General features: G+C 39.4%; 1 protein-coding gene across 1 annotated transcript in view; it reads left to right on the top strand.

The window, feature by feature from the left end:
- The window catches only part of XYLB (xylulokinase), a gene marked incomplete at its 5' end in the record, with an annotated part of 82293 nt that overhangs the window by 54202 nt on the left and 12762 nt on the right, over nt 1–15329 (top strand). The window contains one exon of the mRNA XM_082296029.1: nt 13916–13974. Coding sequence (XP_082152155.1) covers nt 13916–13974 — 59 coding nt within the window. The remainder of the gene's footprint in view (nt 1–13915; nt 13975–15329) is intronic.

The raw sequence follows: 15329 nt of genomic DNA, 5'->3' as shown, positions 1-15329 counted from the left end.
TTCGATTGTCTAGAAAGGTGTAAACATTCCTTTTTCTGAAATTGCTTCATGTATATAGGTGAAAATAACACTCTCTTAGGAAATTCCAGGCATGGTTAGATTGTTTCAAGACCGTGGTCAGAGTACTGAAATGAGTAAATAATAATTTCTCTGTCACTTCACAAGCTTTCCTTCTTATACACACATATATAGAGAAACTCAGAAACAACAAGATGGTCAGAATCTGCCCCCATATGTTCCTCTCACCATGATCCCTTTTCTTCTCTTTTGTTGCTTTCTCCCATAATTTACTTCGTTTGCATATTTTAGTGTTTCATACCATGGTGCCTGAGTCAATTTTCTTTTGAATAATTAAACAGGTACATGCCCTTGGAAAGTCATTGCACCCTTTATTGCCACTTAATGTGTTAACTGTGAGGAATTGGGAAAAGATGTTGTACGCTTTTGTTGACTGCTGTTTTATGTGAGGATTGGATGTGTTGTAGTGAAAGGGACTCAGAGATTATGCTGGATTTTGGTGAACCACATCTCAGGTACCCAGAGGATGTACCCAGAGTGGAAAACCTTATCCTTTTGCATTTGAAAGGAAAATGTGAGCAGCCTCTTACTGTAACATAACAACAGCAATAATGATAATAGAAATAATAATTAAAAAATTAAAATGTATTGATAAGAGTCAGTGGCTATTCAGTGATGTCCCATACTTATCTGGGGCTGGGTTTTAGGTAATGGAAGATTTTGGCCTTTGCAGAAGAAAATTTGAAGGAAAGAATTGGTCCTGAGTCCTCTGCTGTGTTTTTGGGAGAAGGGGAAGACAGAGGGAAAGGACAGGAGAAGCTTTTCAGCTTTTTAATGAAGGTAGCTGAGACTTCTCTGGAGGGATGACAGAGGCAGGTGGGGATTGGGGTGGGTAACACACTCTGAGGTGCTGTTAACCCAGGAAGGCTGGGTTAACAGGGAAGTTTCTGTAAGCAGTGGAGAGCTCCAGGTTCTCATTAAAATCCGGAGCCAGGTGAGCTCGAGCGTAGCTGTGCTGCAGATGCAGCTCTAGCAGTGGTATTACAGGGATTTGTTAAAATTGTGCTGGCTTGGATAAATGAGTCACAGTTTCCATTGTAGGAACAAGGAGTGTGTGCCAGGGTAGGCCAATGACAAAATGTGCTTTGCTAAATTGCATTTTATTTTACTATTGCCTGGTAGTCATGCTTTACTTTACCCCCTCCTTTATCTAGAGAATACTCTTAATTGTAAACATATTTCAGTGTCTTTGGTCACTCTAAATGACATTAAAATGTTGGTTTGCCTTCGTTGCTCATTCAAGCCCTACTTTTTGCAATTAGGGTGCTACTAGAAATTTATATTGATTTCTATGTGGGTTTTTTTCCTTAGGATAGCACATATCTCTGCTTAAATGCTACAAAATAAACCAAGGCAGTTTTTGCTTTTTAATGCCAGCAGATAGGGGTTTTTGGGATTGTGTGGCTCGTTACTCAGCATGCAGTGAGAGCCAGGGAGAGATCCCAGCTGATCCCTGTGGCCAAGGCAGCTGCTGGACTCCAGCTCTGTGGCAGGCAGGTGAAATCTCTTCTCCAGCTGTCAAAGGCAGAGAATTCCTTTAAAACATAAAACTTCTGCTTGGTCAAGCTTGAGAAAAAAGTGCAGACTTCAGCTTATGCTTTTGATGTGTGAGTTGACTAATAAACGTAGAAATAGGAGGAAAAGGTTATGGCAGGGTGGGTTTGGGTTCAGTGCAATTCATAGTGATTTATCCAGAGGAAAGGGATTCCATCCATTGATACAGTTATCTTCTCTTGGCCTTTGGAAGAACTTTCCATAGAATTGCTTAGCTGTGGCTAAAATATCCCCTTGTCAGCATGACTGGTGTGTTCAGCCAAATGCTAAACGAAATATGCCTGATTTTGGGGTTCATCAGTGGCAGAAAATGTGGGGAGTATGGCAGCAGTTTATAAAAGAGCAGCCTCTTGAATTATGGAGATTAACATCTCAGGGAAAGCTACAGGCACAAAGCATACCTAAATAATGATCATTGGTTAAAAGGCATCAGTGCCTTGGAGATAAAGAACTGCTATAGATTGTCAAAGAGATTATCAAAATCCCTCAAAACAGACAGTGTTAATGGTGCAGATCATGAAATGTGTGGTGACTGAGATTTAAATGTGTGTTTTGATATGGATTGTATGATCACTCATCAAAGGATTCAGACCTGTTGTTTTTTAAAAAGTGTTTTCTTTACTATCTGAATCAAATATTCAGCTCAGCAATCTGTGGCAGGTTAATTGAAATGCAGTGAGAGTGCAAAATCTGAATCAAGCATGAGGTTGGCAAACTTTGTTTATCCTTTTATTTATGCAGATCTCTAAAAGTAACCACGTAACTTGAGAACTGTTGGTGAAATTAGTGTGATTTTCCATCCTTCCTCACATAGGAAGTATTTGGGCCATAAAGGAATAATTTCAAAGATGTCTTGTTTGGCTGGATTGAGTGAAGGTATTTCAGGAGTTTGAGGAACATCTTATATTAGTAGCGTTTTAGTTAAGTTTCAGTGGCCAGTGATGGACTTCATCTGACTAGAGTGAAATTCTGCAAGTGGCATGCCAGAAATATACCAAGGTAATTTTTGTTGTCTCCTTTTTCCTCAGAAATTATTATTTAATTATACTTGGTGACACTGAGTGCACATTAGAGGGAGGCATTTATGATGATCACTAAAGCAAAGGGTATTTCAGGTTTATCCTTTGTGAGCTGTTCTTGTTGTTCTGCTGAATCCATGTGCACCCCTGCCTGTCAGAAACCTGTGCCACACCATGCCAGAGCTTCTAATTGGGCTCCTGCCTTTAGATCAAGTGATATCCTCAGACACCATCAGCAGGAGAAAAACAAACCCACCAGACGTGAATTTGTAAAAGTCTTTGAATTACGGTGTGAGGGGCTGAAAGTGTTCTTTCCTTCTCCTTAGCTGGACCTTTGGTTCCCCTTGCAATGGACTCTGAATCTTTAACTTTTATGGGTTGTATGGGAACATGAGGGCAACAAAGGATGGTTCAGGTATTAGGATGATACACCAGGTCCGTGTATGCACAAGTCAGCTGCAGGGGATTGTAATAACAATAGGAATTAAAGAGCCCTTTGGTATCAGAAAGTTCCCACTTTTCAGTGGCATGAAGCTATTAATGTGTGGAAGCCTGTGTTTGTACTGAGGGGTTGTATTGTTCAGTACCCAACAGTGTACCCTTCGTAGATCTAATATTTCATTTAAAAGCAATTTGCCTGAATAAAATAAAATATGCATGATGGGTGAACACAGATGAGCTCTGTTAATGTATTCTAATTAACTTGCTAAAAATATTTTAAAATCTTAATAAGCTTAAAGAGAATTTCTGATGATCAGATGCAATGTTAATGAGCATGGTATAAAAACATAAGAAGGTAAAGTGTAAAGCTGATTGGCAGTTCCAGTGCTGTCTGTATACCTAACACTTTTCTTGGGCAAAAGAAAGATCTTTGGGTTAAATTTGACCTTTTGTCTTGGTATTTAATTTCTCAACATCTATTTCTAGAGAGCTTAATGAGCAAAACATTAAAAAAAAAAAAAGAATTTACCTGTTTGATTTGGGGTGTAGTGGGAATTTTATTGCTTAATTATGCCTTAGAAAAACATGCTAAGGACATTTATAATAAAGTATCTGTGTTCTTTGTGTGTGGGAGAATGACTCTTTTCTTTTTATATATGCCATAAATCTCAGATTGTAGTCCTTTTTCTCTCCAGGCTATTAGGTTTCTGCAGACTGTATTTCATTCCTTAGCACCTTTAGTTGCTTGGCAACAACATCTGATTTACATGAACCCAGCCCCGTGAATGAATAGTTACCTGGAACCTTTCTGTGCAGAAACCCTGAGAAATGTAGCAGTTCTCCCATTCACCATGACAATTATTAGGAAATATTAATTGCTTCTCTCTATTCATCTTTCCATAGCCTTTGTTTTTCAGTTTAAGGGAAACAAACTGTATTCTCTGTTTGGTTCTAGCCTGCCAGAGGTCATATAATTCATTTATAAATAATCCACTTGGACAGGAAGAGGTTTATTAATAACAGAAGGCTTTAGTGGTGCTCAGAGACCCAACTGGTACAAGTGGTCCCCAGTGCTGTGTTCTTTAGGTACAGAAGGAATGAGTTTAGAGGAGTGAAATAACTCAGCACAGTCACACAGAGCAGGTCAGCGTGATTTTTTCCTGTGAGTAGGTCTGGTATAGTTTTTAGGGGAGAAAAATGTTGCCTCCTCAATTTATTTTCTTCTCTTCTTGATATAGGGAACTTAACTGAACAAACAAAGTAAACAGATTTTCTGCTACCTCAGCTAGTGTTTGGTGAGCAGTTACACCCTTCTATCAATTAATTTTATTCTTGTGAAGTACTTATCAACCTGTAGGTTATTTCTTTTGAGAGGAGTAGGAGGTATGAAAGAGAAAAATCAAGAAGAAAAATTCTTCAACAGCACGGAATGAACACAAACCAGTCTTCCTAGACTAGGAGATGAAAAGCTACAGGCAATATTTGTGGATGCCAAAACAGTTGTAATAATTCTTTTGAAAAAATGTTTGAAGAAAACACCCAAATTGCCTCGTTTTGGAAGTTCTTTTCTGTTTTTTATCCAGCTTATCCTTTGCTAAAATAAAATATTGCTTGGGCTTGACTGTTTTCTGTTGCATTTCCAGAGGCTTTTATTGCTGCTGCTGCTAAGACACAAAGGCTGGTGTGGAGGGAAGCAGAGCAGACCTGAGATCTGGTAGAGATCTGCTTTGCAAATCTAGATTCCAAACTGATTTCCCCCCCCATGTTTGTTGTGCTTTGGGTTTCTCTAGAATCAAAATACTTGATAACATGTTCTTTCCTCTTGTCACTTGAGTGGCATTCAAGGTCAGGTCATTTTCATCCTGTGCCTTTTAATTATATCCCATGGCTTTAGGTAATGCTGAACTTGCAGCTCATTATTATTATATTTTCTCCTGTGGACATGTCTTGCTACTGATGCTCATACTCTGCAGATTAACTAATGCAGAATTGAATGCATTTGTGATCTAAGTAATGAAGAGGCCTTTGTTCTATTCTTGGTTGTTCTTCTGATTTTGTGTGACCTTGGGTGGCTCATTTATCCCCTTCCTTGCTTTTCTCGTTTTAACCTTCGATGGATGGTGTCATGTGTTGATTTGCCAGTGTCATTTTCTATTTCCCTTAGAAGATTTGCAAGGCTGAATATTGTTGTATGAGGACAAATCTTTGTTAAAAAATGAAACAGTGTTTTTTGTGTTCCTAAATAACTCAGTAACAAGCATTATTTACTGATGTGTGATCTGTAAAGCCACATGTGGTACTTATACGCATCAGAGTTGTGATAGGCATGGGAGGGTGTGTATTTTGCTGAGTTTCAAGCACAAGTCCTTCATGTGTCAGAATATTTTGAGATACTGGGCTGTGCTGCAATGCTGCCTACAGAACACATTGTAAAAAAATTGGTTTTAGTCCATGGAGAATGCCTAAGGTAGCAGTGACCTTTTGATTAAAACTATTTTTTGGGAATATCTTGCATGTTCCTGTCTCTGGGTGAATGTGTCGCCTTCATCTGGGAACTGAGCAGCAGGAATTGTCAGGGTTGCTAGAGGCACTGGAATGTAGCTCAGTGCAGAGCTCTCCAAAACCTTGGGCTCCCTGTGATGGAAACCACAGGACACCTGACCTCCTCTTACATGGCACTGCAGAGTGTGTGCCTGTTGGAGCTACAGACATTCAGAGCTGGAGCATTCTCTCCAAAATTCTCCCAGGCAGTTTTCCAGTGAAATGTTCTCTGTGATTTATCAGGAGTTTTTATAAACTGGTAAATAGCTGGATAGGCAAACTGACAACATGCAGTGTCAGACACTTCTGGGACAGACATTTTTAGTGCTCTTACCAACTCTGCTCTTTATTTTGATAGTGGTTTCAGAGGTGAAGACATTTCTGCAAGGCAGTGATATTAGACCAGGAGCACTAAGCATCCGTGGTTTGTGGTCTTGAAATTATGCCCTTTAATGAGTGGCAGAACTTAATATCCTTAGCTTACCAAGAAGAAATACAAGACGTAATTTAATTGTGGTCTGTAAAGTGCCAACATGTGAAGGAGAAACCTAATTTTAATAATAATGTTTTAACTGGAAGGCTAAAGCCACAAAGATCAAGTGACTAGAAGTTTAAAGAATAAATATATAAATTATGGGAAGAGTGCAACTATTTAAAGGTATTAAAAATGAAAACAGCCAGTAGACACAGTAAATTCTCAGTCACTTTAGCTGAGGTTCTGTGTCTTTCTGAGGTCACTGTAGTTCAGCAATTACAGATCTGGGCTCTGGGATCGTTGTGTGGAAGTTGTGTGATCTCATTTTGGCAAATGGTCCACTCTGATCTTTTACTGTTTTGGAGCTGTCTGTAGGTAGGTTATTAAAACACTGGATGAGATGGCCAGATTTCAAATGCCTGGTTTGGATCTTCTCTAGGTTTTGTTTGCAGACTGGTACCACCTGCTTCAGAACATTTTTTGAGAATCAGCGAATTTGTCACATTGGTTCCAGATTTCTTGTTCATTTGCTGAACAACAGGAATTCTGAAGTGGAAGGTAAAGATAGAGGTGTTGCCAAGAGTCTGTGAATTAATTGTGGCAGCATAGGGTAAATCAAAGCAGGTTGTTCTTTGTTAGGTTAAGCCTTTAATTGGAGCTTTGGCTACTTTGTAGATGTTTGAACAACTGCAGAAAAGTTTTCGTGGTTATTAGTATTTTTCCCCAACACACAGTTTTTATAATATCCAAACTTTGGGTAACAGAAGAGGAAAACTGAGTTTCCAAAAAATAAAAAATATAAACCTGATGTAAGCAGTTACATTGGTGCATGAATCCTTTTTATCTTACTACTTCATGCAATATATTACTTACTTTTTCTTTAATGAATTGATTCAGAATGTAGAAATTAGACAAGCAAGAGACAGCAAGGTTCATTAAATTACTTCTAGTAATATTGTCTTCAGGAGAGGGCTTCTCCCCAATACATTTGCAGTGTTGACCAAAGATTTTAAGTGTTTATAGAATCACAGAAAGGCTTGGGTTGGAAGTGACCTTAAAGATCATCTAGTTCCAACTCCTCCATCTTTCTTCTATCTCTTTCCTTAAAAGCTTCAGAAAAATATTCAACCTTTATCTGCAAAAATTATTGGTCTTAATCTGCTGCTTTCCCCCCCCCCCCCCCCCCCGCCTTGCTGTAAGCTCTAGTGCTGAGTTGTGGATTTTTTTTTTTTTAATACCTTACCTTTGGAATTTGTCCCAGGTTTCATTATAATATTCTGTCAAATAGAGATCTGGGTCTAAAAAAAAAAAAAATTAAAAAATCACTGTGACTTGATAAGCAATTGCAGCTCTGCAGTATTTCTACAAGAATTGCAAATATTTCAGAGGCCTTGTTGCGAGCGTGTCAATGTATATGTTATAACAGTGTTATGACTATTGATCTGCTTGTTCCCAAAGAACTCTTTACCACTCATGAACCAAAGTTTTCCCTGCAGTATAATTCTCCTGAAGTCAATTAAGTTGAATTGTATCTTGAGTAGATTTTGTTTCTTCTGTGGAACCTCTTGGGCTGTGTGTATTTTTTTGGGGTGATCTGCAGTAATTTAAACTGCTGTTAGGAGATAATTTATGTGCATGTTTTTCTTTGTTTATTTCTTCCTGAAATCCATCAAGAAGGAGAATGCTTTGAGTCAACATTAAATTTTAAATTAATCTCTGAACTGACCAAGACTAAGAGGATTTTCAGTTAGTATTTCAGAACCTGAAGCTTGAAGACACCAAATTACCTAAGTTTTGTCTTGATTGAAACAAGGTCGTAGGAAAGCCAAATTTGGCATCTTCATGAAGATCAATTTCTTGAGAACATAAGGTGGCCTGTGACTATCAGTGCCACATGAGCCTTGGTTGCTATACTGTTCCTACTCTGTTTCAACTTCGTTGTTGCTCCTCTGCTCATTTTAGTGGTGTTATTCTTGCCTTCCAGCAGTGTGAGCAAGAAGAATCATGCCTGGTCTCCCCCACATCATTGTAGAGACTTTATGTATGTAAGTAGCATAAATGTTGAGAATATTAGGCATATTTGTCATTGCTGCTGAGAAAATCAAAGCTTTTTTTCCCCCTCTGTTGAATTACAGCTGATTTAATGGTAGCTGTACTACCGTGGCCTCAGAGGGTGATGATCAATTCTATCTGTAAAAGTTGTTTTTCTTCCCCAGGCACTGAATTTAAAAAATAAGACTAAATTTTGTGTCTGGAAAATTTCTGAGAAACATTTGAGCAACCCTCAGTGAAAATAAAGCATGTTACAAAATATATGAAAACTTCTTCACTTGCCAGTTAGAAAGCAACCATCCTCTATGGCAAACCTGGCTTGCTTTTGTCAGTAATTAGCTGATGTTTCAAAGTGAAAGTCAGAAACACTTCTAAAAAATAGTTTCTGGATGGCTTTTACTTGGGCAGTTGTATTTGTCTAAATAAAAAAAAAAAAAATAGAAAAAGGAGAAAATAGGTGTATTCCAGTTTCCATTACTTTTGCCTCATTCACGTAGATATTGTTTAGGACCCAATCCTAGAACTCTCAGGGACATAAAAGGCCATATTTTAAAGGATTTAGAGAAGAGAAATCTTTTACCATAGCAGGAGTTAAATTTCAGTGTCTTTATATGAATAAAGAAAATTAGTATGAATTTTGGAAGAGTTAATAAGCAAGGAGGATGATTTTGGAACACTTGTTTGATAAATGGGACAAAATAACCATATATTTTTGTTTTGGTTCGGTTTGGTTTCTTTTTCTTGAATGGAAAGCTAGCAAATACTTTTTTTTTTGAAATTATAGTGTTTGAAGTTAATCAGAGAAATAAAGGAGGGGCTGATACTTTTCTTGTTGCTTGCAAATTGTAAATTGCAGTTATTTGCAATCATGCTTGTAACTGGCGTGGGTTCATGTGCATAATCAGCTGCTTTTTGAATACATGTTCTATTGTTCTGTTTTATTTATGGATTCAGTTGTGATGAGAAAGACGTTATGAAGCTGTTTGGATGAATTCTTGGAACTGTCTTTTAAGAGGATTGAAAGTCAGAGAGTGCCTGGAGTTTGGGGTGCAAATCAGGGCTGTGGGTAGGACACAAAATTTAGATTAAGAAGTTGAAGAATTTTCAGCTTCAAAATGGAAGGTCAAATTCTGGTTTTGGACTTTGAGGTTCATGAACCAGCAAAATTTTTTACTGACACAGACTTACTGTTTCTGTTTGGTTGAAATGCAGCCAGATCCAAAAGCCCTTAGGTCAGGAGTCATCCCACCTATTTCAGCATCTGGATCTGTTACCAGTCTGATCTGACCCACTCCTGGTAGAAGAGAAAGCTGAATTTCTACCTCCAGTCTCCTTGCATGAACGATGTGGCAGAAGACTTTTGGTGATAATTATCAGTGTTAACCTTCTGCTTGGTGCTATGTTTATCATCATAGAATCATAGAATGCTCTCAGTTGGAAGGGACCCATAAGGATCATCGAGTCCAGCTCCTGGCCCTGTAAATGACCATCCCCAAGAATTCCACCATGTGTCTGAGAGCATTGTTCAAATGCTTCTTGAGCTCTGTCAGGTTTCATGCTGTGACCACTGCCCTGGGGAGCCTGTTCAGTGCCCAACCACCCTCTGGGTGAAAAATCTTTTTCTAACATCCAACCTAAACCTCCCCTGCCACAGCTTCAGGCCGTTCCCTCAGATCCTGTCACTGGTCACCACAGAGAAGAGATCGATGCCTGCCCCTCCTCTGCCGCTTATGAGGAAGTTGCAACTGCAGTGAGGTCTCCCCTCAGTCTCCTCTTCTCCAGCTGAACAGACCAAGTGTCCTCAGCTGCTCATCACATGGCTTCTCATCAAGGCCCTTCATCCTCTTCATTGCCTTTTCTTTGGACACTCTCTAATAGCTTTATACCCTTCTTATATTGTACCATCCAAACCTGCTCACAGGCCTTGAGGTGAGGCCACCCCAGTGCAGTTATGTGCCAATGCCATCAGAAGGGATGTCAGACTGCTCAGGAAAGACTCATCCTGTGTTACTGGTTCCAGTGTCCCACTTGCTGAATCCACTTGAGCAATGCTCTTTGAGCCTGCTCTTTATAAAATCTTCGGTTTTCCCTCCACTTTTGATCTGAATCTTCTTACATTGCTTCATTTTCTGGGAAGGCATTAGTTATGTGTTTGTAAATATACCATGATGCAGGCCTCCAGTCTTTTTGGGACCACTGACAATGCTTAACATACATAATCGTCATTTCCCTCTTTTCTCAGTGACAGATTTTTTTTCTTTTTCCTATGTACCTTTTAATGAAAGCAATATTTTGGCTGAAAGCAAGAGACAGGAGATGAACTTTAACATCACTCAGTTCTTGCTGAATCTCTGTGGAAAGCACAATGAGTATTTTTGTGTGCATAGTAACGTGCACAGAGTGTGTTGCCTTCTAAGCCTTGTGTGGGAAAGTGCCTTTTGCTCAGACTTCCCACATAAACAAACTTCTTTACTTGGGTCTTCCTCCCTCCTCCTGTCCAGTGAGAATCATTATTTTAACTCTATTTTTTCAGGTCAATCACCGTGTTCCACAGAAGGGAATAGATCTCCAGAAGATGTGCATCTGGCAGAACAACACTGTGCCATATGCAGCTGCAAACCCTTTCTAGATAGGGTTAAAATTCAGCATCAGCTCTCTAAAAAATAATTAGTTTTTCAATAAGAAGCAAATAAACTGGTTGGTTAGGTACTATGCAGGGAGCTTTTGATTAAAAGATGTTTAAATCTGTTTCTCTCAACTGTCAAGGAATTGAATTCATGAATTATGTTTGCTACAGTTGTTGGTTTTTTTTAAGTATCACTGTGAAGTTCTCTTTGTGCAGTGCTGTAGGGGATGGATGGTAGCTTCTGACAGATTCAAACACAGCTGGCTGAGAACACTGCTGGTGATGGATGAACAATGTCTCTGTTAATGCCTTTTATGCATAAATGATGGGCTTGCTTTATTTATTTATAAGATGTATCCAATTACACATCTCAGAGCAAATGTCCACTGTTCAGTAAAGCACACAATATTGGCATTAAAAAGACAATCCCTGGAATCAGTGATCAATGCATTTTCCTCATTCTCTGGAGAGAGACTGAAATAAGAAGTAAACCTAAAATTCATCAAATTCGAGTAGTTCTTTTGGGACCTAATCCTTGTCTGGAAGAAGTGATGGAAACTCAACAAGGGATGCTGTTGTCTCTGCTCTGGCCACTAGCAGAGTACCACATTCACCTGAGATTTTGCTTCCATTTGGCCTGGATGGATCAGTCCCACCTGTACAGCAGCTCAGAGTCAATCATCCCACAGTGATGGTTAAAGTTCACTTGGCTGTAACCTGCTGGGATGTGTTTTGGTGAAGTGAGCCATCCTAATTACTCAGAGTGAAAGGGAATTAATGGTTTTGCCCTTCATGTAGCTTCAGCATAGGGTTTTGGGTGCTTTTACTGTGTGTCTGTGTGTGTTTGTACTCATGAGTGGATCCAATTTAGAACTTGAGCTGTCTAACCAACAGCAGAAACTTCACAGTGTAAATTAGGTTAGTTTCTTTGATCAAGTAGGTTAGGTATATTCTGAAATACTTCTTAGTATTTTGTTACAAAAGAATTAGTCTGGATTAAGGCGGGTGTGCAGATAATCAGCATTTATCAAACACTTAATAGTCAGCATAAATCAAACACTTTTAGACCTGAGATATGGTTTGGCCTCTTGGAATACACCTGACTCAAGTAATGGTGGGGTAAATGCATACTTGTGTGTGGTTTGTATAGAATAGCAAATGCACTGTAAATTCACACCTACTTTTCTGATAACTTACTGGTATAGAAGTGGCTTGAATTACAGTTATGGCATGAATTGATAATGTAGCCGAAACCTGAATGTTCTGACTTAGCAAGAACTCTCCCATCCATTCCTGGATTCCAAATGAAAACATTTGGGAAGTTGTGGAGCAGAAGCCCTGAGACAGAGAGCTGGCATGCAGATGGAAGTACAGGAAGCAGCTGAGCTAAGATGTGTTTGCTGTTCTCACAGGGGTGGTTGCTGTTGGGCTTTGGCACTTTTATGTTGTCCACTGTTCTTTCCTGGTGGTGGAAGCCCAGCAGTGGGTTTGGCCCCTTTCCAGAGGCACTGGAGAGCAGGCCTGCCTTATTCTTTGGTTTGAACTGCTGGAAAGTGTACCCAGTGTGTTTGTTTCTCATTTTGTCTTGCTGGCTGTCTCTGAAATGTGGTGTTTTCACGTCGGATGTGGTAGTTCCGCAAGAATTTATATTCACAACAAGGTTTAGCAAGACAGAATTGTGACTACCAGGCAAATCATTTAGAGTTCAGTTTGGTTTCTAGGAACAGAGGCTTACTAGTTATTTTTCACTGGTTTCTGTGCTATTATGTTGTTGTGATAATCTTGGCAGGAATCTGTCACTCTGTGTTGGTATAATTGAAACTTGTTTTCCCTGAGGAATCACTCTGCTGTTTGTTTTATTTGTTTGCTGACATTGACAGAGATCCTAATGGCTTTTAAAACCCAATTTGTGCATCACTGAATATCCTCCAAAGAGGAAAATAAAATTGAATTTATCAGTAAAATAGGGTCCCCCATGCAATGCTTTGTCTGGGTCTTGGGCTCCACCTGAGTACCCAGATGGGGTTCTGGAAATGGTTTGGGGAGCTGCATCTTCTGATTATTTATAATTCTGTCTTCGGGGCTTTCGTCATTAAGATACTTGAAAGGATAAATGACAATAAGTTGTTTAGGGCATCAGTGTAAGTTGCCCAACTTTGCCTTGTGAGAAATAAATTATCTTTAGCTTTTATTAAAAAGGAAGTTAAGATAACAAAACAATAACTACAGTGAAATTTCCCTTTTGGGGGGGTATACATGATGGTATCATTTATTATTGTCATAAATCAGGGTAATTAAATGTTTAGATTTTTTTAAAATGTATGATATCAAAGTGTTTATGCATTTATTTTGTTTTAAGCCTTTGAAGAACTTCAGTGAGACTGTTTGGACTATTTATGTTCATAATGCCTTGCTGAATTGTGATTATGGATTCATGTGTGGCTTGTTGCATGCCATGCTCCAGAGGAACATGCACACAACTAGATGATGAGGCACACGGCAGACATTCAGGAATGTAGAAGAAAGGATGGGTTTCTTTAAGCCTAAAGAACACAGGGTATTTTTTTTAACTCCCCCAAAGATATGGGTTTGCAGTGGATGAAGATTCAGATATTTTTTGTTTTAGTGAAGTGATTTAGACCATCTCTAATTGCCTTTTGACACACTTTGTTGTCATTCAAGCGCATAGGGATTGCCCAGGTTTCAGAGAACTCTGACTGTGAACGTCATGAGGAGATAAGTTTGGAAAATACTGCTGATTTTAAAGGTTATCTGTCAGTTTGTATATATACAGCTATGAGCCAAACTAATCTGACCTCAAGCCAGAGCTGTAATATAATAACACTGCCTTTCGTACTGTGTATCTCCTTTGCAAATCTCCCTGACATTGATAGCACTATAATAATAATAATAGATCTGCAATATTTATGTTGTCTCTCCTAAGGAAGTGTTCTAATGTGCCTTGGAAAATTGGGTAATTAGTGTTATCTCCTTTTTTACAGAAGGTAAATTAGAGGTGCAGAGAGAGAACCCTGACTCCCACCTCCTTGTTCTCACTGCTTGGTTCAGTAGTACAAATCTTGACCATATGCACTTTCACTCTGATTTGTATTTTCTATTGCATTGCAGTGCCTAGAACAAGGATTTTGGCTACTGGTGGTGCATCCCACAATAAAAAGATCTTACAGGTAAGTAGAAAATTAAATCCTGAACTGAACTTGCAGTTACATCTCCATTTTTACTTTGCTGTACCAAATCCAAATCACTGCAGCTGCAGAGGAAGGTGTGGATATGGAATTGTGACTCTGCTGCAGGTCTTTGGGGTTTTCCTTCAGGTTTAGTGTGAAAACCTTTAGCCCAGTGCTAATTTTATATTGAACTTAGAGGTTTTTTTAGTTTCATGAATGGGTACCTTAAGCACTGGGGATTTCCAGGTCTCATCACTTACATCAAATCAATCAGCAAAGAAATCAAGAAGAAACTTCTTATATAATACCTGAGATTTTTTTTTTTTATCATTCAGGTCAAAGTTGAGCCATTGGCTGCTTTAAACTGAAGGGGAGTTACACTGTTGTTAAACCCTGCAAAAACCCAACCACAAAGAAACAAAGAAACAAAAAACCAAACAAACTAACTAACACCCTCATGCAAACCTCAATCCCCTGTCCTTGTGTTACTTATTAGCATCATATCATATACTGGGAGGAAGCTACACTTTTGTATGGTCGTTCCTCTCTCTTCCCAACCTCCTCTTTTGCTGCTGTTGCTGCACATCCAGCCTGGGTAAGATCCTTCATCCATCTTCTGGAGAACAGAGAACCGTTTGCTCTCTGTTTCTGCCCACTGAGACTTGGCAAAGCCTTGCTCACAAATGGAGAGAGGCCTCTCACCTGGCTTTCAACAACACAGAGCGAGACATCTGGATTGGGATTCATCCTGCCCAAATCCAGTCACCTGTGATGTGATGTCTGTTTACGATCTGTCAACCCTGTAATAGTCAGGGGAGATCCCGTCTGTTGCAATGCAGAGGAAAACGGATGGTGTTTTAACTTAACAAATGTAATTGTCTCCCTCTGGGTGATCTGAGGAGCTTTCTGGGCTCCAAGGGCTGCCTTGACAAGCTCCCCTTTAATCACAGGCTCCAACACTGACCTGGAGGTAGACATGTACACCAGGAGTCCAAATCTTGGGCCAGATCTTATCACTGGTGATAGTGAACACAGGGTGAAATGTTTTCTGGGGATTCCAATCCCTTCCCATCAGCTCCAGAGAGTCGAGGCCAGCCTCAGCTGCACACCATTCTCTTTGACAATTGCAGTCAATTCTCTGCTCCACAAAGCCTGAGCTGGATTAAATGGAGATCGAAGAGCAAAAAAGCAAAAGGCTGTTTTCTCCTAAGGCATCTAAACCACATGTGTGTGTAACTGCTGGTTGTACAGCTGATTGAGGAGCAGCAAATTTGGCATGTTTTGCCTGCAGATGTCACTTCTCTTCACCTGCTTTGGTTACTTTGCCTAAGAATGTGACATTGGAAAATTAACTG

Source organism: Coloeus monedula, assembly GCF_965178545.1.
Source record: "Coloeus monedula genome assembly, chromosome: 1".
NCBI classification, from domain to species: Eukaryota; Metazoa; Chordata; class Aves; order Passeriformes; family Corvidae; genus Coloeus; species Coloeus monedula.
The sequence above is the reverse complement of the archived record's forward strand: the minus strand, read 5'-3'. Positions and strand labels throughout refer to the sequence as shown.